Source organism: Acomys russatus, chromosome 29 (genome assembly GCF_903995435.1).
Source record: "Acomys russatus chromosome 29, mAcoRus1.1, whole genome shotgun sequence".
In the NCBI taxonomy this organism is placed as follows: Eukaryota; Metazoa; Chordata; class Mammalia; order Rodentia; family Muridae; genus Acomys; species Acomys russatus.
In genome coordinates, this window is record NC_067165.1 from 36,482,109 (window position 1) to 36,506,672 (window position 24,564).

Below are 24,564 nucleotides of genomic sequence, written 5' to 3' on the forward strand. Positions count from 1 at the left end.
TTTCAACTCAGAGATATGTTCCTCTCAGGAGACATTTGACAATACCTGCAGACATTCTGGACTGGCACATGTGTCAGTTATCTTTCTGTTGCTGTGATAAAATGCCCGAGACAATCAATTTAAATGGAGGAAAGCTTATTCGGGCTTATCCTTTCAGAGATACTGGTCCGTGACTGCTGGACACCATTGTTTGGAGCCTGTGGTAGCACGGGTCATCTTGTGGAAAAGGAGGCAGCTCATCTCAGGGGGACAGGAAACAGAGGGAGGGGGTAAGAGGGAGGGGGAAAGGGCCAGGGTCTCAATCCCAGAGAGAGAGGGGAAGGGGGAGGGGGAGGGGGAGGGGGAGAGGACCAGGGTTTCAACCCAGAGATGGAGGGAGGGGAAGAGGACCTGGGTCTCAATCCCAGAGAGGCTGGAGGCAGAGGGGGAGAGGGAGGGCCAGTGTCTCAATCCCTGTTGAGGGCACACACCATTCATTGATTGATTGATATTTTATGTGCATTGGTGTTTTGCCTGCATGCATGTCTGTGTGTGAGAGTGTCAGATCTTGATGTTACAGACAGTTGTGAGCTGCCATGTTGGTGCATGCTGGGAATTAAAGCTGGGACTTTTGGAAGGACAGTCTTGACTTCTCTTAACCATTGAGCCATGTCTGCAGCCTGCTGCATTGATTTATTTTTCTCCTTGTTGTGGAGAGTACCTGATAGAGACTACTTAAGGAAGGGAGGTTTTTTTGTTTGTTTGTTTTTGTTTTTGTTTCTTTTTCTGGCTCATGTTTTGAGGGTGCAATCCATCATGGTGGACACAGCATGGCAACAGGAACGTGATGGTCACATGACCTCCGCAGTTAGGAAGCAGAGAGAGATGGATGTGGGTGCTCAGCTCCATTTTGTTTTTTATTCACTCTGGCATCCCAGCCTATGAGGTGATGCCGCCCACATTCAGGGTGGACTTTCTTTGACTGGGCTGCTCTGACTTGCTTACAGACATGCCCTGGGATTTTTCTCCTTGATGATTCTAGATTCTGTCTGGTTGACAATCAACATTAACCATTGTGGTGGATAGAACCTCAAAAGACCTCCTGCCGGTGACCGACCTCTGCCAGCCGGGTGCCATCTTCCAAAGGCTCCACAGCCTTCAAGTGGTGACACACGCCAAGGACCCAACATTTAAAACATAAACCTGTGGGAGATTCAAACCACAAAACCCCAGTGACTCGATGTCCTTCAGGTAGGCCCCAGCTTTATTTAAAGGCTACCACGTACTGGCAGCCAAGCTTTCTCATAAGCCTTGGGGACAGCTTAGACCCAAACATTAACAGCCCACTTGGGAGGTGCTCTTGGCATCTCAGAAGTAGAAGCCGAGGATGCTGCTATCAGTCCTTCGGTGAACACCCTTATGTCAGTGTCATCCAGCCCCAAAGGTGACAAGGTCAGTGTGAAACAATCTGTGGAGATAAACTTGTATTCGTTGGTTTCAATGTTCACTCAATGAAAACATGTGTAAAAATGGACTCATCTGGGGCTGGGAGTGGCTGTAACTCAGTGGGTGTGTCACTCAGAGTGCTCGCCTCCCATGCACCAAACCCTGGCTTTGATCCCCAGCATGGCATAAACTGGGTAAGGTGGCATTCTATATGTCTGTATGTAAGGAGGCATGTCTGTAACTTCAGCACTCATGAAGTGGAGGCAAGTAGATCAGAACTTCAAGGTCATCCTCTGCTACGTAGCAAGTTCAAGGCCGGCCTGGGATATATGAGACCCTGTCTCAGAGGGGGGAAAGTACATATCAAAGTATTCCAGTCTCCAGAAAGTAGACCCATGGGACAGCCTGCCTTCAGTGTATTTATGGAATAGAGCTATTGACGTTCCTTCACAGCCTTACTTTGGTCTTATTTCTGGCTCTGCCTCAGCCTCTTGAGACCTTTTTATTATTGGCTCAAGGAAAAGATTAATGGGCAATTTTTACTGTTTCATCAAATGGAAACATTTTAAATCGTAGACTTTTTTTTAAACTTGGAAAATAAACATAAAAATCAAGTCTTAAAATTTGTGGTTCCGGTTGTGGGTTTTTGGTTTTTTTTTTTTTTTTTTTTTTTTTACATTTTGATTGATGAAATGAATGTTTTTAATTGACTTAGCATTATCTTTAAAAGTCATTTGTTATTGTGTGTTTGTGTGCATGAAATGCATGGGTGAGAGGACATGCTTGTGTATAGGGGTCAGAGAGCAGCTTATATGGATGCTGGGTGTGCTGGCTAACTTTATGTTAGCTTGACATAGGTTAGATTCATCTGATAGGAGGAAATTCCAATGGAGAAAAATGCCTCCATAAGATCAGGTTGTTGACAAGCCCACGAGGGCATTTTCTTAATTAGTTATTGATGTGGGAGAGCCTAGTTGTGGGTGGAGCCATCCCCAGGCTAGTGGTCCTAAGTTCTATAGGAAAGGAGGCTGAGCAAGCCAATAAGCAGCACCCCTCCAGGCCTCTGCATCAGCTCCTGCCTCCAGGGTCCTGCCCTGCTTGAGTTCCTGTTCCTGACCTCCTTCAGTGGTAGACTGTGGTGGTGTGGAAGAGTAAGCCACATAAACCCTTTCCTCACCAACTTGGCTTTTGGTCATGGTGTTCTGTCACAGCAATAGTCACCCTAACGAAGACACTGAGGATGGAGCTCAGGTCACCTTTACAAGCTGAGCTGTGTCACTGATCTTGTATTACTGTTAAAACTTTCTGGGTTTTTATAAAGTACATTTATTCACTTACTTAATGTGCACACATGTGTGCCTGATGCTTGCTACAGGCCATGTATGAGGGTCAGAGGACAAAGTGCAGGAGCCACGGGTAGACTGAAGGTCATCAGGCCTTTTACCTGCTGAGCCATCTTGTCCACCCCTGCATAACCTTTAAAGTCATTAAAATGATTGTCTTCCTCCCGCAAGTCGTTCCGGGAAGCTGTGTATTTCTGTAACCCTTTCTCTGCTGCCTTTGTACAGATTCTGATGCTAAAATGACTGTGCTCTTAGCAAAGGCTAGCCTGGTGTGCTCATTCGGACCTCAAAACAAACAAACAAACAAACAAACAAACAAACACACCAATGAAGTAGCTTGCGGACGAGAACTTGGGATCTGATTTTTAAAAGAAATTTATCAGAAATAAGGAAATGCAGCTCTCAGTCTCTCTCGTTTAATTTTGAAAGAAGTAGAAATTTCGATGTCACAGGTGCATTTATGCACTAGCTTATCCCCTTTTTTCCCGTGCAAACACTAGCAAGCCTGCCTATCAGCTATTATTCAAGAAGTAAAACTTTGCAGTCTCCTTAGCGTATTCTTTTTCTCCTGGATCCTAATGACGATTTTTTTTTTTTTTTTTTTTTTTTTTTGGCTCGGCGCTGTCATGGGGGAGGGGGGCCACATTCGGATATGACAGTAGCGTAAGGACAGATACTTAGAACATTTACCTGGCTCTGAAGTCTCACACCGTTCCTGAATTCTCCACAGCGCGGGGCTTATCTCTGGGCACCAAGCTGTCTTATCTGCGGTTCTCTTTCTTTTCTTCTTCATGAGGAGATTTATAACCCAGAAAAGCCACGCCATGATTTCCACTTCCAAAATTGTATTCTGGCTGCTCTATTCTGTCATGTGCCCTCTGTTGGCTCCAAGTACGCAGCTAAATAATCTACAGATTCCCAGAGTGTCTCTGACTTCGTAGGCATCACTGGCTATTATCTTTGCTGTACCTCTTCTAGAATGTTAATACATCCCAGGTGATTTCAACTTTGTAAAGTTCTATTAAAGGCAGGCTGGGGAACCGATCAGATAGGGAGAAAGGGACAAGAGGGTGTTCCTATGATGCCACAAGGAATTAGACTTTAAGCCTAGAATGGGGGAGGAGCAGGAAAACAGGCTTCGTAAAAGTTACTTTTTTTTTTTTTTTTTAAAGAAAACTTTTAAGTGGCACACTTAAACTGATCGCTTAGAATGAGAGAAAGGTCCTTTCCTTTAAAAAGAATCTTTCTTGGGCCTGGCATGGTGGCACATGCCTTTAATCCCAGCACTTGGGAGGCAGAGGGAGGTGGATCTTTGTGAGTTCGAGGCCAGCCTGGTCTATAATGTGAGTCCAGGACAGCCAAGGATACACAGAGAAACCCTGTCTCGAAGAAACAACAACAACAACAAGAAGAAGAACAAAACAAGCAAACAAACAAAAGAATCCTTCTCTTTATTTATTATTTTGCCCAGCACAAGATGGACAAGATGATGGGTGAGGGGACCTCGGAGATCAGGGGTCTCCAGGGACCCTCATGCAGGCCAAGGTGAGGGGACCTCGGAGATCAGGGGTCTCCAGGGACCCTCATGCAGGTTGAGGGTGAGGGGTGCATGGCCTGGAGAGAGAAGGAAGCTGCCTCTGCTGAGCTGAGGGTCCTCAGTCCTTGCCCCTGGGGGAGCTGGGAGTGTCATAAAAGATGCTGTGTCCTTCCACAGCCTGCATGACAACCTGAACTGAGTCCCTGTGACACAGCACGGAAGGAGAGGACTGACTCTCGCAAGTTATCTCTCCCTTCCACGGGTTCACTGTGGCATGCTCACCACACACACACACACACACACACACACACACACACACTCACTCACACAGACCACAACAAACACTTATATACACACACGCACGTGCACGCACACACACTCATTCATGCACACATGCACGCATACACCACACACCACACACACACCACAACACACACATTTCATACACACACCAAATACACATTTTCATACACACCACACATACTCATACACACAAGTACACATACACACTTGCACATGCACACACTACACTTTTATACACACACCATACACACACTACACAAACACACACACCATACACATACATACATATACATATGTGTATTTTTTTAAAAAATCAACAACGTGATGTGTTTTGAAGTTCAGGTTGCAGCACTTCATGGGAGGGAGGTCACGGCGGGTCGCAGGGCTCTGCAATCAAAAGTTTTAAAGCAACAACTGTGTGTGTGTGTGTGTGTGTGTGTGTGTGTGTGTGTGTGTGTGTTGGTGCTCGGCTCCAGCTGGTGTGTTCTCCACTCTCACAGTGCAGGACCAAATTCCTAAAGGGAAGGAGTCACACCCAGCTCAGCTCCTCATTGGTTTTCTCAAGGTCACTGTGACCTGAAAATATGGAGGTCACTTGACAACCACAAGGCTGTTGGGGTTCCTCCTCTCATGGCTCGGGGAGAGTGTGCAATGCGGTAGTAAGGAGCCTTGGATCAGATTCCCCCACCCCACCCCCGCAGTTCCACAGTCCTGGGGCCACTTAAGGCCCATGAACACCTGGGTGACTTTTTCTGTGTTTCTCCTCCCTGATCTCTGCCTTATCTTCTATTTGCCTTAAGAACAAAACTGTGACAGGAAAAGGGCTGAGGCTGGGCTCGGGCCTCAGAGGAACAGCCTTGTCTGGCTGTGCCAGGGGCGGTGGGTGAGTTAGATCCTTAGCACCCCAAAGAAAAAAGTGACAAGAAGCAATGGGAAAGGACATGGGCTTTTCTTTTGCACTTATCTGTTTAGTCTTCCTCAACTCCTTCTTTTAAAACATTTAAAAAACAAAAACCAATAGTTTATGTGGTGCTGGGGATCGAACTCATGGCTTCCTGTGTGGGAAGGAAGCCCTCTTCCCTCTGAGCCAGATCCCCTGCTTAGCTCTTTGCACTGACTTTTACCTTTTAGTGTCAACCTATCTTGCTTGGGGCTAAGCCTGTAATTTGTCTTGTATCTTCTTGGAGCTTATTGCGAAACCAAACATTGAGAGGCGGAGCAGCTTCTCTTCCACAGACTCCAGGGAGCCAGGGGCTCCCCTCAGGCTGCTCCATACTACCAATGACAGAAAGAGGCCTTTGGACTCAGGTCTCCCCCAAGCTTTCCTCCAAGGCCAAGATCTGGATCCTGGTGTCTGTTTCCTTCCTCTGCGGTCCCTCGGGTGTTTCACAGTGGTATGTACTGCACGGTAGACCCTGTCTCCTCCCAGAGGGGACATATCTACCTCCAGGCAGTTCTGGGAGAGGGAAGATGACAGGTTCAGCCTCTTCCTGGGTTGCTTGGGGTCGGGGAGGGGTGCTGCTCTAAATTTCCAGGGCCTTCTATGTGGCCTGTGGGTTGCCAAGGGCAGCCTCAGTTCTCCTTCTGAGTGGTCAGATAAATGGTCTTTTCCCAAGTTACTTGGCAGAGAGAGAGAGAGAGAGAGAGAGAGAGAGAGAGAGAGAGAGAGAGAGAAAGCTCTCAGATTCTGGAGCCAGACAGTCTGAGATCAGAACTACTTGTTAGTGATGCAATATGGACCCACGCCGGTGAGCTAAGCCGCACAATAACATGGACACCAGGCTTGAGTACAGGTGACATGGGATAACACAGCTGGTGCTTGGAGCCCAGCTCCCTGCAAATTTAGTGTACACGTTGACGACAGCTTCCTGCTAAAATGACTCAATGGTCAGGTGTGATACATATAAAAACATTTTATTATAAAATACCCAGTCACGTGGCGTTTGAGAAGACACGGAATGGCGGCTTTTTTTTTTTTCCTTTCCCCTCTTGCCTTTTGTTACCCACAGGAGACCAGTGTACAGAATCAGACAGTCACCTCATGTGTCACCCGCTGAAGGTCATCAGGCCTTAGACCCTCAAAGAACCAACAGCACCAGTGGCCCCTGGGGACCTCCCCCGACAGCTCACCCCCACACGGGCATCGTTTTATTCACAAGACAGTCTCGTGCCCTTTTGGCCAAAGCTGAGCCATGTTTTCCACTGGCTCAAGGCTGCAGTGAAGAAAGCAAGCACAAAACTTGGTTTCTTCTCGAAACACAGCAACTGTAGTGGAAGCGAAAGCAGACAACCTCCGTCTAAACACAGTCACCAGGGATCCTATGCCAGCTCGGGAGAGGAGTGTGTGGCCAATCATCCCGAGGTGGGAAGGAAGATGGAGGGGATGCCAAGGCCACACTGCCTTGCTGTGCTCCGGAGCATCACAAGCTCCCAGCATCCACCTGATGCGCCTGCGCTGTGAAGCTCCGTGAATCGTCCTTAGTGACTCCCTCTACCCAGAATCCCCATCACAGTGGCTAAGTGTGCCTTGACCCCTCGTCTGGGGCTGAAGTGGCTTCGGAGCAGTCTGTTGGTGTGGAGGGTGAGACAGGAGGGAGTGAAGGCAGAAGGGTCTTTCAGTCGGGTGGCCGGGCATCGGGTGCCTTCGCCTGGACCTCATCATACTGAGGCGGAGGAGTTAAAGGCTCGATAGAGGGAGGAGGAACGTTCTTGTCCGGGAGATTGATCCTGAAGTCTTTGAGGTGAAGCTTCTCGGATTTAATCCTTCGAACTTTGAGCGGCTTCAGGCGTTTGGCCAGCTTGGAGTTTTGCCTGTCGGGAGCATGTCCTGGACTGGTCTCCGCCTCTGCCCTGGTGCTTGTGGGGGTCGTTTCGTCAAGCCCCGTTAGCGACTCATAGGAGGGGAGAGAAATGCTTAGCCTCGGGTTCTGCTCTTGTTCCCTGGTTTCTGAGTAGCCCGTGTTCATCACTTCCTCGTAGCTGGGTACGTAGTACCGTGAGGAGGCCTCCTCCTCCTCCTCCTGGCTGCAGGATGACAAACAGAGTGTCAGCATACACGTCACCGGAAGTCCACAGAAGGTGCACTCAGGGTTGCATGTGAGTACTAGCTCCACACATACCAACTCTGCAAACCACATGTGGGTTCTAGACGTAATCAGTAAGTATTTTAGCATAGAGGAACCTGTTTCCCATTTCCAATGGGCACTATAAGAAAGGGCCTTTATTATGCCCATTTTACAGATGGGGAACAAATACATCAAGGCTGTAATAGTTAAGATTGTCAATTGACGTGGGCAGACTCATTCTAAATGGAGGTGGTGCATCCCAGGGGCTGAGGTCCTGAACTGAGTAAAAAGGAGAAACTGAGTTGAGTACCAGTACCCACCTCGTCCTGCTTCCTGACTGCGGATGCGTGCCACGTGATCAGCTGCCTCACGCTCCCCGCCACCATAGCTCTTCCCGGCTAGGATGGACTGTGCCCTCAACTCTGAGCCCAAACAAACCCTTCTTTCCTTAAACTGCTTTTGTTAGGTGTTTGACAAATGTGACTAATACAAAGGTCACAGATTCAGAGAAATGGGAGGTCAGGAGGCGAGCGCCTTACTGAACTATCACAACTGGTAGTTGTTTGGGCGTGAACTTGGCTGTTAAGTCTTTTCACACTTCATAACACACTGGGCAGAATTTACCCCAACACCCAGCTGAGTCCTCAGGCCAAAGGTGTGGTGCTTGAAACAGCTGTGGATGCTAACCAACATGGCTGTCCCCTAATAGAGGAGGAACACCAGAGCAACAACATTTGCACCTCCCTCACATTATTCTTTACTTCTTAGTGGCGCCCCCCCCCCCCGACTTCAAGGAACTCACCTGTGCCTGAGAGGCAGGCGTAGGGAATTGTGGGTAACCTCTCTTCCATATTTCCCACGTTTCCTAGACTAAATGTGTGTGTGCTGGCTAAATCTGCATCATGACCTTCCCAGATGAGACGCACATCTGAATCCCAGAAAATGCCCTCCCCCAAGGTCTCAGGCCTCATCCCACGCACAATGGGTGGGCCTCAATAGAACAAAGGAGGCTGGGAGGAATTCTGCCCTTGTTCTGACCCACTCCCTGGGGTAGCTCACGTCCTCTCATGCCCTGGATAGGGTATGGTCTGCAAGGGCTCCCCTGGATCTCAGGGTCTTGACGTAAGGCTGATTGGCACCTCTGGGAAGCCTCCCTGCCTTCCATCTTGCAGGCAGGATGAGGAGACTTCCTGACCTCTATAAATCCATGATCTAACTCCTTATAGTAGGCCTCAAGTGGTCTGAGTTAGCTTTGAACTCCCCACGAAGTAGAGAATGACTTTGAGCTTCGATCCTCTTGCCTCTGCCCTCCAGAGTACTGGGATTGCAGCTGTATACCACCAGTTTATGTGGTGCTGGGGTCGAACCCAGGGCCTCAGGCATGTTAGGCAAGTACTCTACCTATTGAGCCATATACTCCAGACTTCCCTTTTCTTAGTCACAGATCCGGCCATGCTCGCCTTACGTTATCACACTTGGCTCAATAGGAGACAGCACACGGAGTGCTGGTCTTACAGGCCGTGTCACCTAGTGGCAGTGTAGCTGTCTCAGTTTGTACAAGGCATCGACCCCACATTTCTTGGAATGCCTTCCTGTCATTCAGCAGCAGATAGCTAGCTCTGTTTCTTTGGACTAACACTAATACAGCAAATATTATCTTATATATTTTCATTTTTTTCTGTAGTGGGGATGGGACCTAGAGCCTCACTCATGCTAGACAAGTGCTCTGCCACTGTGGTACATGCCTAGCCTGCATGCATATGTTTATGGTTAAAAAAATCAGGCCACGGTATGATTTAAGCCTCATGCTGGGGAGGAAGAGGCAAGTGGAACTCAGTGAGTTTGAGGCCAGCCTGGTCTACATAGCAAGTTCCAGGCTAGCCAGGGCTAAGCAGTGTCTCAAAAAACAAACAAACAAATAAACAAACAGAACAACAACAACAAAAAACCCAAGAGGGGGGTAAAAAGAAAGAGAAAATGACAGCAGTATTTCTGACATAAAACAAAACCCCCTGGAGGAAAACAAAAACTTTGCAAACCCTCCCAGTAGAGGGTTTCCCTAAACCAAACCCTTAATCCTTCCACCCGAGGCAACCACGGTGAGTACTGTGGCCACCTGACTGTCCGCTGCAGTCCCTCTCCAGCCCACCCACGGTGTGGGGCATGCTGACACCTTCCCAAAGGTCATGTCACACAGGCCAGCTGTGGTTAGGAGAACTGCAAGGACAGCTATGTCCCGAGGCCACTTGACTGATGAATAATGAAGTTGTTCCTAAGTAGGTCTCCTGTTTTAATTTCCTTCCTTCCTTCCTTCCTTCCTAGCTCCCTTCTTTCATTTGTGCACTCACACCCAAGTGCTGTGTCATGGTACACGTATGGAGGTCAGAGACGACGCTCATATGGGCTCCAGGGATCAAAGTTAGGTTTTTAGGCTTGGTGGCAGGCTCCTTTACCCACTCAACCAATTTGCTGGCCCCATAATGTCCATAGCCCACTGTCCTCTGATGCCAAAGACTGCCTGTCGTGGCTAACATAGGTGAGACAGGGGGCTTTTAATCACAGGATTAATATATATAATAAAATCATATAACTTTTGTCTATTTTCTGATTAGTATGTTGGTCTCTTGTTTTATTCACAAGGGTTCTTTTACGATGTGGGGAGGGGGGTCCTCTTCATTGTCATCTTGAGGGTTGGGATCACCTAAGAGACACATCTCTGGGATGTCTGTGAGGGATCTTGGGAGTAGACGAAGCCCTGAGTAAGTGTGTATTGTTGACATGAGCAAGGCCATGTCAAGAATGCCAATGTCAGGTGGGCATGGTGGCGCACGCCTTTAATCCCAGCACTCTGGAAGCAGAGGCAGGTAGATCGCTGTGAGTTCAAGGCCAGCCTGGTCTACAAAGTGAGTCCAGAACAGACAAGGCTACACAGAGAAACCCTTCTCGAAAAAACAAAAACAACAACAACAAAAGAATGCCAATGTCCCAGACTCATAGGAGTAGCAAGGCCTTCCTGATCTAGGGTCGACCAGTAGGAGCAGAAAGTACTGTCTGTGGCCTAAGGCTACTCACCTACAGAGACCCCCCTTAATGTGATGAATTTCCTGGCTGTTGGTGTGGCCTCTCCATCTGCGTGTACAAGGCCCACCCAATGCCAGCTTTAGTGTGTTATTCCTTCATTCCCTGTGACCCCATCAAGCCCAAAGCCATGCAGGTTGAAGCCAAGGGTGTTTCCAGAGAAGTTTGACAGGGTAGGGAAGACCCACCCTGACAATGTGGACAATTTCCATGGGCTGGTGTGGATGGGGGTGGGGGGGGGGAAGTGAACTGAACATCAGCATTTATCGCTTTCTGCTTTCTGAGTTCACACTTAATATCACCAGCCACCCGAGCTCCTGCGGCCACACCTTTGACTCCACAAAGGACCCTAGCCTCAAACTGAGAGCCAGAACAAAGGCCCTTCCTTCCTTAGGCTGACTCCTGTGTTTGGTCAGAACATATAGTCCAGGCACTGTGCTGACTGCCTATACTTGTCAGTTTGACACAATCTACAGCAGTGGTTCTCAACCTTCCTAATGCTGCTACCCTTTAGTGCAGTTCCTCATGCTGTGGTGAACCCCTGCAACCATAAAATTATGGTTTTTAAAGATTTGTTTATTTATGTTCTGTCTTCCTGTACATCTGCATTACAAAAGAGGGCATCAGATCCCATTATAGATGGTTGTGAGCCACCATGTGGTTGCTGGGAATTGAACTCAGGATCTCTGGAAGAGCAACCAGTGCTCTTAACCACTGAGCCATCTCTCCAGCCCGATAAAATTATTTTTTGTTGGTACTTTATGACTGCAATTTTGCTCCTGTTACGAATCGGAATGCAAATATTTTTGAAGGCAGAGGTTTGCCAAAGGGGTCGCAACCCACAAGTTGAGAACTACTGATTTGGAGTCACCTGGGAGCCAAGCCTCTGAGAATGCCTGTGTCTGCGTGTGCAGGTAGAGTAGAGGGGGGTGGGGACGACTACCTTTATTGTGTCAATGGAGGTGGGAAGATACACTCCTGAATGTGGGCGGTAGCATTGCATGGATGGGGCTGAGACTAGATGAAAAAGAAAAAAAAAAAAAAAAGACAGAGCTGAGTGCTAGACTACACATATTAAATCACTGCTCTCTGTTCTTGACAGTGTGGTGGGGCCTTCTTGACTCCCCCAAAACGATAGACAGTGACCTGGAATTGTGAACTAACTAAATCGTTTCTCCCTTAGGTTGCTTTTGTCACAGTGTTTTTTTGATCACAGCAACAGAAATGAACCTTAAAAAGGATGCCAACTTTTATTACATATCCCCCATCTACCATCTATCATTTAAATATGTTTGTGATATTTTGGGGCCAAGTGAAAAATGTGCCTTGAACTTTTAAAATCAAAGTGTACACACACACACACACACACACACACACACACACACACACAGCATCTGGGACAGAGAGACAAACCAGCAATCTAGAGCCCTGATCCCCCAAGACCCGACCAGTTTCTGTGGTATACTTTATAATCCACCTCAGCCACAGGATTTGGAAAGCCTGCATCTAAGTAAGCACAGAGGTATTTGTAAAATAGTTTGAGGCCCCTTTCTGGAGGAGCATGGAAATACAGACTTGTAGTATTCTCTCAGTGAGCCTGTGTGTAAGTATGTCCCTACCCTAGGCTGGAGGGAGCAGTCACCGAGTCTCACCTGTCTTCCTCCTGGGTGGAGGGTACAGCTCCTGTCTCCTGCTGAATGCGGGCCAGCTCCTCGCTCTGCCGCAGCTTCCTCTTGTCCCGGATACTTAGGCAGATGGACAGCAGCAACAGCATCACGCCAGCCCCGACCAACACGTAGGCCACCGAAAAAGTCTTGCTCTTGAGGATGCTACCTCCTCCCTCTGTCTTGTTAACCTGAGTCGATGGTTTATCTGCAGGGCTGAAACCAGGGACCAGGTTCCACATGGCCATGATGACCCCAAGGACCAGCATCCCCAGGCCGATGGCCGTCAGTGCGTAGTGCGAGCCGTTGGCCTTGGACTGGGCCATCATGGCAGCAGCAAGGGGCAAGACCTGGCTCAAAGAGCGAAGATCAATTAAAAAGCAGTAGTGGCAACAGATGCTCCTTCCGGGCCACAAAGAGACTCTTCTATGCCACAGTAAAAAGTCATTAGCAGACTCTCAAGCGATGGCTCTTCTCAAATGCTGGGCATCCAGGCTGGACCGAACAGATGAAAGGTCTGAAAGAAGAGAAAGAATGGGAAATTATCAGCTCAGATTTGGGGAGGGGAGGTTCCCTGTGAAGGAGGTACCAGGCAGGGCTGAGCTACCAGGCTCCACCCTAGCCTTTACCTCTAATACATTCCAGATGTCCCAGCCACCATCCCTATGCTAAAAGGGAAAACTAGATCTGTCCCTGCAGGAGGCCACCGAGGTCAGGGCTCAGAGCAGCTGAAACATGCTGTGAAGTTTAATGAAGTATGGTCTGATCTCAGCCCTCATAGGAGAGCTGGGGTTCGGGTGGGGAGCATTGTTGGGCCATGGTCAGTTGGATTGCAGTCACCTGGGCGGGGGGGGGGGGGGGGGGGATGCAGCCATTAATGAGGAGACCCATATAGTCAGCCTGTTGGGGTCACGATACAACCCTCTCCGGCTCCCTATTGTCTTGGGAGGAGAAAATGCCTCATGCGTATGTCCTACTTGGCCTCCTTAGCACTTGGCCTCGCCACCTTGGTCTGCACACCCACTCCCAGCACCTCTGCAGTTACCAAGTTACTGCCTTTTGGGTGTTTATGGATACCCCCCTAGCTACTATGTTGGGCCTGTCTTCTAGTGGTCTCTTCATTGTCCACACAGCAGGGTCTCCACTGTGTTGTGTTCATGACAAGTGAAATGGATGGAGACTGTAGGGCTGCCCAGAAAGACAAGTTTTGCCTCAGTCCCATCTCCCCCACCTCCTAAAGGAGGCAGAAGTCCAGAAGAACCCAAAGCCAAATCAACCAACCAAACAAACAAACAAACCCCTTGTCCAATGATCAAAGACCCATCTTGTGGGATCTGGGATTCCAGAACCTTCGGTGACTGAGGGAGCCTAGAGGCAAGGCATTGAAGCTGTAGTTTAGAATAGATGTGGAGCACATGCAAGAGGGCACGGCCCCAATCCGCCCAGCCCTCAGTCAGGGGTGGGCAGGAAATGTTGCCGAGCAAGGTCGCCCAGCCGGGCGCTGGGATGGACAGGCCCTGTTTTCAACTCTCTGCATTCTTTCCAGCCTTTCTGAAAGCACAGCTGATCAGGGAGTTTGAAATGTGATGCCTCGGAGATGTTTTCTTGTTAAACTTTCACCGTCATCTGAAACTCTCCGCTTTGTTAAAAATTACTCTAAAAATATCTGGGACAACATCCTCTCTCAGCTTGAAGTCTGAACCTTCTTTTTTTCCACCCAGTAAATATTTCTGGTGCATCTGGCTACCTGAGAGCTGCATGGGAGATGCTGTGGACGCCTGGGCAAAGGAAGGAAAGGACACTCCGGCAGCAGACAAGGAACGACCGGAAATGGAGGAAAGCTGTGAGCTTTCTGGCCTTCTGGTAGCTTCAAAGGGAACTTTCATTTGTATGAAAGGCCCGCATGCAGAATTCACAGTTGTGTGTATGGGCATAGGCGTGTGTGTGTGTGTGTGTGTGTGTGTGTGTGTGTGTGTGTGTACACGGCTATGTACATACAGGCACACATGCATGTATGTGTATGCATGACCAGGGGTGTGTGTGTGTGTGAATTCACATGCATGTTTACATGTGCATGTGGTGTAAGAGTACATGCTGTGTATCTCATATGAACACATGCTATATGCTGTATGAGCGCATGGTGTGTGCCATAGGAACATAGGCATGTGGAAAGTGTGTGTTCTTGGTATACAGAGCATAGACTGCTGCAGTAGGACGGGGGGGGGGGGCCCAGCTTATCCTACATACATGGTGCTTTTTTTGTTGTTTTGTTTTTTTGAGACAAGATCTCGTGTGGCCCACACTGGCCTTGCAATTATTATGCAGCCCAGGATGACCTTGAACTTCCGATCCTCCTGTCGCCACTTCTCACGTGTTGGGGTCACAGGCGTGTAGCCCCTTATCTGGTTTCTGTGGTGCTGGGATGGGGGAGGTGGAGGGAAGCCAGGCCTCACGCATGCTGGGCCAACACTCAACTGTCTGAGTTACACCCCCTAGCAGGGTTGTGAGTCTAGTGGCAGCAGCTTTCGGACCCCAATGGTCTCTGACCCGTGGGCCCCCGGGACTGGGAAAATCAGGTTCCCACTGGTCTGCTGTTTGTGTTATATCTGGCTTGTTGACCACTCATGGCCCTGTGGTATATTTAGCCCAGTTTGCTTTCCCTTGCTGAATATACCACAGAAGCTAATTTTATGCTTAGACGATTTGGGCCCCACAGCCTCCAGCATGTCCTTAACAAGTAGCAAGCCAAGGTCGGGGCCAGAGAGGGATGTTCGGCTTGGCCACACTGCTCTCTGGACCCAGGAGCTGAACCTGCCCATCACTGTTCACATACGAGGCAGTCTGGCGACACAGGAATGACGCTGTGTCTGGGGTTTTTTTTAATGCACTGTTGGCATGGGGGAGAGGGTTCACCTACCTGGGGCTACTGGGGAGGCTCTGAGAAGGCTGGTACACAGCTGTCATGCTAAAACCTTCAATTAAGGATCCACCTGCAAAAACAAGAAACAAGGCATTCTAAGGAGGCTGTGAGATACCCATGGTGAGAGACACCTGTTTTGGAGGTTGGGAGCCTGAAGTGGGCCTCTATAAGAAAGGATACCAGAAGAATTCAAGGGGCCTGGGGAGATGGGCCATTCACTAAAGGGCTTGCTGTACAAGCATGAGGACCTGAGTTCAAATCCCAAGGATTCAGGTAAAAGGCCAGGCACAGCCATGCGTGCCTGTAACTCTAGGACTGTGGGAGATGGAGACAGCGGGGTCATGGGGGCTCACTGATGGCACGCGTGGCTCCAGGTTCAGTGGGAGAGACAGTGTTTCAAGGGGATAAGGTAGAGAGTGGTAGAGCAGGATCTGTGATATCCTCTGCTGGTCTTCGCACCATATACACAGGCATGGACAATTGCACGCAGGAGCACACCTACACACACACACACACACACACACACACACACACACACACACAGAATCAATGCTCTATGTAACTACGCTGGTCTGCACAATGCTGGCAATCCAGGGACACTGATCCCCAGCCCTTCCACGGTCTTCTGCATGCTAGCCACAACTCCAAAGAAGAAAATGGAATCCCCTCCAGGTCACTGTATTGGGGGACAGATGAGCACCATAGCGAAACCACTAAAGGCAGCGCCCAAGAGGGATGACAGGCCACCTGGATGTGACCATTTCCAGATGATAGTGCTCCTTGTGGACGGATGCCATCATCTCAGTCTTGTTTTGACTCTCTTTGGCTCCCTTACTCACCACATCCCTGGAATCTCAACTTCCAGAAAGGCAGCTTTTATCTGCCTGGCTCCCAGCGCGCGCACACACACAACGCCAGGAATGTAACAGGCCCCTTATACATACCTGCAGACTGAGCAAACGAATGCCCACAGGTTTAAATGTTGAGCCTGTATCTCTGTTGATGAGGGGAACTCCAGGCCCAGATGGCCACAGTCAGGAAAGGATCCCTAAAGTCTAGCTCAGGGGTCACCAGGTACCCATGTCTTGTTCTCATATGCAAATGATATCCCCCCTGGTAACCAGGATGGTGCTTGCCACTGGGGCCTGGGAAGGTGATCTTATCACACTCCCTGGAGGGCCCGAGGTTGCAGCAGTCCAGCTCTCTGGTCCTCCCCAGGAGAAATCAGCCTCCCAGCTGAGGGAAAAACTCTCTGCTCCGATACCAGAGTGCTCCCTCTGCCTGGCTGCAGCCAGATTGGGTCACGGCTGTGCGTTCTCAGCCGGAGCCAGTCTCCGTGGACTACAACTTCAAGACAAAGAGTGAAATGAATCCAGATAGGAAAGCCTGGCAGGTGGCTCAGGGGTAAGGGCCTCTGCCTCCTTATACCTCATGGGTTCTCAACCTTCCTGGTGCTGCGACCCTTTAATACGGTTCTTCATGTTGTAGTTCCCCCCCCCCACCATAAAATTATTTCGTTGCGACTTTATAACTATAATCTGGCTACTGTTACAAATCGTAATGTAAATATCTGAAAAGTGACACCAAAGAGGGGTTGCAGGCTGGCCCTCAGGTTGAGAGCCACTGCTATACCCCGTGCCTCAGCACTGTGAATTTAAAACAACAGGCCTAGAAAGCTGCAGCGGGGCAGACGGCCCCAGCTGGTCTCTTGGGCCTGGCTGGGCTGCTCTGCAGCATAGGATCTAGGAGGCGAGCTCTATCCTCAGGAGGCTCCGTGGTGCCGCCATCAGCTTTGCTGACAGAAAGGGCTTGCCAGATCAAGGTGGCCACTGCCCGACAATACACACTGCCTGCCGAGCTGCACAATTGGGAAAGGGATCTCGCTCCAGGGACACAGGCTCTGCTACACTGACACCACCGAAGAGTTCTAGCCGGACCTGCCAAGCTCAACCCACAATCACTTTTGTCGCCAAGGCCCAGTGTCACCTGGTGGGAGTGAAAGAAATCCTCTGAGCTGCTGCTGCTCTTGGGGGTGAGGGGTCCTACCTGTCAGGGAATTTTGGGCCACCATCTCCAAGGACTAAGGCCTAAGGTGTCAGGTGCCTGTTTCAATGGCACGGCAGAGGAGGTCGCTTGGATAGGCACCTGGGAAAACTGAGGAGAGAGAGGGAAGGAGAGCTGCTGTGCCAGAGGACAGCTAGGTGGGCACTAGAAAGCCAGGGGAGCAGTCTGTGAGGAAGAGACTGGTTGGCAGTCTTAGAGACACCCATGGCACTACCAGCTCAAGTGCGAGTTGGGCACCCACGGGTGCTCACTCAGCATTTCCGGCCACCTGAAGTTACGATGAGCCGTGCCATCCCAGAGCCTCTGGCCTAGGCCACACAACCAGTAAGCAATTGAGTCAAGATTCACAACCAAATCGGGCTGACTCTGAAGCCACCCTCTGTGTCCTGAGTCAATGGCTGAGTCCCCAGGGCCACTCCTTGGGCTAGGCAGACAGGTTCTGCAGTCTGTCACCACAGAAGCACAGAGAGGGGTGGGTCAAGGTTTCTTTGACTTAGATGACTTATATTTAAACGATTCTTGGGCCCATTCTATGTGATTTGGTCCAGGGGAAGCACAGGCACGTAACATTTGTCCACAGCCCACCAGAACAACCAGCAAATCCCTAATAGGGGGAAAGCTCGTGGGTAAGTGACAGCAAGATTCTTGCCCTGGCACCCAAGCACTTTGGGAAACTGAGGCATGAAGATCACTGTAAGTTCCAGATTGGCTCCTGTGAGAACCACGGGTCCTTTCCCAGTGACTTGCTTATAAATAAACCCTAGGCATCTCTTGGGAGCCAATGGGCTCAAGGCTGCCGCATTGGGTAACCAGTTTCTAACATAAGAACCTTCAAGGACTATGTTCAAAATATACTCAAACCACGGCAACCATTTGATAGTTACCATTTTGGGTTTGTTTGGTTGGTTGGTTTTGGTTTTGGTTTGGTTTTTGAGACAGGGTTTCCTTGGCTATGTGTATCCTTGGCTGTCCTGGACTCCCTTTGTAGACCAGGCTGGCCTCGAACTCACAGTGATCCACCTGCCTCTGCCTCCTGAGTGCTGGGATTAAAGGCGTGCCCCACCGCACCCTCCTTAGCACTTTGGTTTTTATAATGAAAAATGCTCAGGTCCAGAGAAGCAAAGCAACTTTTCCAAAGTCACACAGCCAGTACAGGGCTAGGGGTGAAGTATGCTTCCTTCAATGACTTGTGATTTTCACCCCAGGTAGCATCTCTAAAAAGAATGGTAGATGAGCAGAGAGAAGACGAAAAACCAGCCCTGCAGCATCTTGAGCTGTTTAAGTTTCTGTGATGGAATCTGAGCTAGGAGATGGGGCAGTCCCGGGGAGGAACAATCTGCCTGATTCCAGAGAACAGAAAAGCGAGCATATCCCAGAATGCACCAGGCTTGCCCAGAAGAGACATAGTTCCTCTTGCAGGCTCCTGGCACAAGGCACTGGTGGACTTCATGAGCCAGCATCACTAGGTCCCTCACTAACTCGTTAAAGAGGTCAGCTCCATTTGCAGTCCTCGGGGTGCTGGCCACAGGAGGCAGGTTCAGGAACCCATGTCTCCCATGGGAGTTTGTCTCAAGCTTTGCTCTCAGCAAATGGCTGATGTATGGCCCTACAGACAAGACTGGCACCAGGGACCCAGCCCTTAAGTCCCAGGAGCATTCTGTGTTCCCTACAAACCATTACTCCGGTGGCTTGTCTTCCTCCATGGGGACAGAGCCCATGGACACAGGGTAGTGGCCAGACTTTTCTACTGGACACTCCAAATGACTCCAACTCTGGTTGAGTCCATCAGCCTCTCTGAGATGAGCCACGGCTGGCCTGCCGCCCTGGCAAAGATGGGTGAATGCCATGGCCAGGTTGGCTCTGAGCTCCTGCCCCAGCTGTGGAGAGTGCCACCTGCTCTGAGCAGCCGAGTCTGTCACCCAACCATGAGCTTAAAGGAGGCGCTGTCCCCACTCTCCTCATAAATGGAGGACGGCATTGGGCTCACTCACAGAGGCTGAGCAGCTTGTGTGGGCCTCCTCCTCCCTAAGGAGCTACAACCCTGTCCACAGACCTCCTCACTCCTGGGGGCAAAAGCCTGGGCTTCCACTCACAGGGAGAAACAGAGAGCAGACAGATCAGAGGCCTACCTCCAAGGACTCTTGGATATCTGGAGATGAGGCAGACATGTCCCCATGAACAGGAGTGACATTTTCTGAGTCATTGGCCAGGTCTGGGGAGGTGAAGGACAGGGACCACCGGGAGGGAGGTCACATGGTCTGTTTAACTGTCCACACATCCTGTCCACCTGGGGAGACTCCTGCTGAGAGTGTCTGTCCTGGGCATGTGGCGGCTACAGAGAGCACCTGCATCTCCTCAGGGGCCTTCCCCGAAGTCATGTCACTCAGAGGAGCAGAGGATGGCAGGAGGGGGGTCTTATAAGATCTAGACTATCTATCTGTCCACCTCAGAGAGGCCCAGGAGAGAAGAGGGCAGCCCTAATGGAGGCCATGTTATGACAGGCAGGGGGATCTGGGTGTGTCTCAACTGGTGGCTGCACCACTCACTACTATATTCCTTAGAGTTTGGGAGGTGACACATGGTAGCCCAGACAATGACCCTCCAAGATAGTAATAGGATGTTTTTCTTCTTCTCTTTCTTTTTTTTTTTTTTTGTTTGTTTGTTTGTTTGTTGTTGGGTTTTTTTTTTGTTTTTTTGTTTTTTTTTCGACACAGGGTCTTTCTATGTTATCTTGGCTGTCCTAGACTCACTTTATTGACCAGGTTGACCTCGAACTCACAGCGCCCTGCCTGCCTCTGCCTCCTGAATGCCGGGATTAAAGGTGTGCGTCACCACGCCTGGCTTTCTCTTTATTTTCTACGCAGCCCAAACTGGCCTCCAACTTTCTACATGACCAAGGATGACCTTGAACTCCTGATCTTCCTGTCCTCACCTATGGAGTGTCAGGGTTTCAGGTATGTACCACCATGTCCGGTTTATGTGGTGCTGGGGATCGAACCTAGAGCTTCATGCATGTTAGGCAAGGACTCTACCAACTGAGCCACATCCCCAGCAATCTGTGGGACCCCAGACTGGGACCTTATGTGGCCAAAGCACTTTTCAGGCGTGATTGAGCCAAGGATCTCTAGACAAGCCAGGTGAGTCCAACCAATTTACACATGCCTTTATATGACAGAGGTGAAGAGGTCAAAGGAGGAAGTGACATCTAAGAGGGTGGTATTATGTGAGGGAGGCACACCGAGGGGTGCAGGAAGCTTCTAGAAGCAAGAAAAAGTAAAGAAACTGGTTCTACTCTGAGCCTGAGAAAAGAGCCTGCCCAACTGGTTGATGTAAACAGTTGACACTAACTTAGACTGCTGAACTCTGGGAACCAAAAGAGAATGTGGGTTCAGTTGGCACCTTTGGGGGAATTTCTCCTGAGAGCCATAGAATGTGGCTATGGGCGTGTCCTATACCTGCCACCACATGACCTTCCATTCCACAGCAGTCAGTGTCACTGGGCACCACATAACGCCTTCCTCCTGACACATGATGTCTTGGTGACCTCATGCAGCCACTCCTTCCTGAGCCTGGGCATCAGGCCCCAGCAAGTGGCCCTCCCTCTGGGTTTGCACTTTAACCCAGGCTCTGCCATGACCCAGGCAAAACATGTGTTCTGACTCCTTCCTGCATGGGGCAAAGGCTTGAGGGAGAAGAGCACTAAGGGTCCTCATCCATAGCCGCTCTGATTTCTTGGGCTCAGAGCCCCAGGCACAAGTCAGTTGGTAGATTGCTTGCCTAGTATTCAAGGAGCTCTGGATTTGAACCCCAGTTCCCTATACACCAAGCATAGTGACCAGGCATAGATACTGGGGAGACAGAGGCAGAAGGGCCAGGAATTCAAGGTCATTTCTCAGCTGAGTAGTGAGTTCAAGGCCAGCCTGGGCTACTTGAGACTAAAGAAAACAAAGAGCCAGCACACGAGGGGGTTATGACCCTAACTCAGGCACAGGGAGAAGGGGTCCTAGGCTGGCTGAGGTTGTCTACCAGAGCCAGCCCTCTGCAGTCCTTGGCTATTTCTATACCTGAGGGCACACTTGGGGGACATTTGTCCTCCAATGTCTGGACTTTGGGTTTTTGTTTGTTTGTTTGTTTTTAGTTCTATGATGGAGGCAGTTTGAAAACCTTCCAGAAAACATTCTTGTGCAGGGCGGAGGCAGTGAGAGCCTCCCGCAACACTCTCCCTGTGGAGCCTCTTCCCTGTCTTTGCTGTTGGAGCAGTGGACCTCAGCTGCTTCCTCCAGCTCAGGCTCTTCCGGGCCCTGATGCACAGGGAGCCAGTTGGCGGGCTGGTTTCCCTCTTTAACTGCTCACTTGGGACTCTGACTGGGCTCACTCAGGTGTCTGACAGGCTTATGCAACACCAGGCACTGGGTATTCCTTGTCATTTATGACCTACTCGTTATTGTTTGAAAAGCACTGTCTTGCTTTCTATATGGTCTCTATTATATTTTTATTCATTACGCATTTCCTTTTATCAACAACTCATCATTCCTCTGACAGATTCATACTTTTAAAGATATTTATTTATTTATTATGTATACGATGTTCTCCCTGCATGTACACCTGTAGGCCAGAAGGAGGGCGTCAGATCACATTACAGGTGGTTGTGACCCACCATGTGGTTGCTGGGAATTGAACTCAAGACCTTTGGAAGAGCAGGCAGTGCTCTTAACTACTGAGCCATCTCTCCAGCCCCAGATTCATATTTTTATGAGCCGTGATCGTGTTCATGTTTTCCAAACCTCCATGATGAATTTTCAGGAATGATTTCTAAAAAATGCTTGAAGTTCAGAGAAGCTCAGACACCTGCTCAAGGCCTCACAGCGAATGGCACAGGTGATTTGAAGCCTATATCCCATCCATTGAAGGCCTCCCCGACGCCCAGCACAGCTCCTTCCCAAAAACCCTTGCCAGATCAGAAAGTAAAATTCCTTTCCCCTTGAATCGTTTCCAGCTGTGAGTCACTCTGTCCCCACAGCTCTAGTCCTTTCTGGCTGTGGTTTAAGTAACCTGTTCAGGGTTGTTTAATTATAAACCGGGTAGCAGGCTGAGGTGAGGGCTTGAGTGAGCAGCAAGAGTCATGGCTGGGACTAGTCTGCTTGGTCACCATGGCCAGGTACACATGTGGGGATTTCCCCAAAGGCAGGGTGCTGACTGGGTTGGTTTCTCTCAGGTCACTTTCCTTAGTGGTCCCTCTCTGTGTGTCTGCGTCCTCTGCTCCTACTTTGTTTTGTTTGTGACAGGGGTCTCAAGGAGCCCAGGCTAGCCTCAAATTCAGTATATAGCTGAAGATGACCTTGAACTCATGAACCTCCTCCCTCCACCTCCCAAAGACACGGGCCACCATGCCTGGATTGGCCTCTCCTCTTTGAATAAGGGCACTAGTTGCGTGGAAGGAAGAGGGGTGCCCATAGGTTTCTATGTCAGCTTAGTCTCCACTTCAAAGGCCCCACTCCCAAACACAACTCCATTCAGGGTCCTGGAGGACTGGAGGACCCAGTCAAGCTAGAACCCACCCCAGCAGGGGTCTGCCTCCCTTGACGCAGCACCTCTCTCCTCAACCTCTGAGGCCAATGTCTTCCCCACCTCATCTCCTGCCCCTTCTAGCAGTCCTGGAAGGGTACCATCTGCACACCCCACATTCAGAGGATGAAAGTCCAGCTGTGTCCAGCTGTGAGTGGCTGTTTTACATAGGAAATACCAAGACACAGACCTGCAGGGAAGGCAGGACCAGTGGCCTCGCCTAGGCTACCCAAGGCCCATTCTCCAGACCCCTGTGGTCATTTGTGCAGCTGTGCTGCACACTTCATATCTCCTCAGGTGCCTGGTGAAACTCCTGAGCTGGAAAACAACCTCAGAGGGGCCCGAGAGGCATCACTGGCTGCCTGGCCCTCTTCAGCTAGAAGGACCCAGCAGGACCCAGGAAGCTTATGCGGCCCGGCTCATCTCGAAGCTGAGGAGCTTGGTCATTTTGTCCCCTTTCCTACCTGAGTTGCAGCGGGGTTGGAGAAGAGACGGTGACATGGCTCGCTGGCTGGGGTTCTCATGGGGTCAGTGAGGCGCTCCTGATGTTTACTCTCCCCTTCCTCCACGGTAAGAAAACTGACCCTCGGCTCCCCAGGGCTTCCCAGAACACAGGCAGCATTACTCAGCCTCCTAGGAAGCTGTTTCATATGACTGGGTTCGGGCCAATGAGATCCAAGCAGCAGCAGGCTGGGGCACCCATTCAGGGAGCATTCTTCAATGAAAAGGATATGTTTCCTCTTTCCTCCTGGTTGTAGTGTGGATGTGATGGCTGGAGCTCAGGCAGCCATACTGGGTGGTAAAGGATGGCAGAGGTAACGAGCAACAGAGCAAAGAGAGAAGAGCCTGGGTCCATGGCCTCTTCTGGCCTTCTCAGGCACCAGGCACACACATGGCCAACGGGATGGGATAAAGGAGGTTGCGTGGGTGGCATTACGACCAAAGAGACGGTCTGCTGCTCAGTGTGTAGCTTTGATGAAGCAGGTGGCCATCTGGGGGGAGGAAATTCACCTAATGGGATCAAAGAAAGCCCCAAAGACTTCTTCCTACACCTGTGTCTGGGGGTAGGGTCGGGGTCAATTCTAACACCCCAGTGAGCTTGGAAGCGATCCCAAGCTGCACTGTCAGAGATGAGTGTACAACCTTGGTCTCCAGGACTCTGGTCACAGCGAAGGATGGACCAGGCCATGCCTAGACTTGAGCCCCTCAGACTACGATGACACGTTAAATGATGGCTAATGAGCCTGAGGCACGGGGTCACCTGCAGAAGTGCTGAGGAGCCCCGCGGACTGGGCAGTGACTGTCTGTGGCCTGTGTGAGGGCTAGAGAGCCCAGCAAACTGGAGGAAGGGGGGGGCCAAAGGGCTTGATAATGTGGGAACAGAGGCTGGAGGGCGCTGGGGACAGAAGCCAGAGGAGAAGGTACAATGGTTTTATAGTCCCACAGGTGGTGGCCTCAGGAAAGCGAACAGCCGGTAAACAGAGAAGGCAGTTACTGCTACAGACTCTGGAACAAAGCTTGAGTTTTCTTCGCTGCACTGGAGGTGTTCTCTGTGCCTCTTAAGGCTCCGGCTTCCTCATCTTCAAACCGATAACAGTGC

General features: G+C 50.1%; 1 protein-coding gene and 1 long non-coding RNA gene across 2 annotated transcripts; both read right to left on the reverse strand.

Moving 5' to 3' along the window:
- Nucleotides 1-6,528: 6,528 nt before the first annotated feature.
- On the reverse strand, nt 6,529-12,888 carry Tmem51 (transmembrane protein 51). The gene is made up of 2 exons (XM_051171266.1): nt 12,404-12,888; nt 6,529-7,632 (listed from the first exon to the last, which is right to left on the reverse strand). Exons 1-2 carry the CDS (start codon nt 12,742-12,744, stop codon nt 7,224-7,226), a joined length of 750 nt encoding a protein of 249 aa, XP_051027223.1. The 5' UTR covers nt 12,745-12,888; the 3' UTR covers nt 6,529-7,223.
- Nucleotides 12,883-24,027, reverse strand: LOC127211404 (uncharacterized). The gene is made up of 3 exons (XR_007833424.1): nt 23,429-24,027; nt 15,333-15,405; nt 12,883-12,932 (listed from the first exon to the last, which is right to left on the reverse strand). It is a non-coding gene; the product is annotated as an uncharacterized LOC127211404 (long non-coding RNA).
- Between the last annotated feature and the right edge of the window lie 537 nt (nt 24,028-24,564).

Coding starts and splice junctions, on each gene's coding strand:
- Tmem51 (XM_051171266.1), bottom strand. CDS start 12,744: ATGATGGCCCAGTCCAAGGCCAACGGCTCGCACTACGCACTGACGGCC. Junction 7,633..12,403: donor TCCACCCAGGAGGAAGACAG/GTGAGACTCGGT, acceptor GTCATCCTGCAG/CCAGGAGGAGGAGGAGGAGG.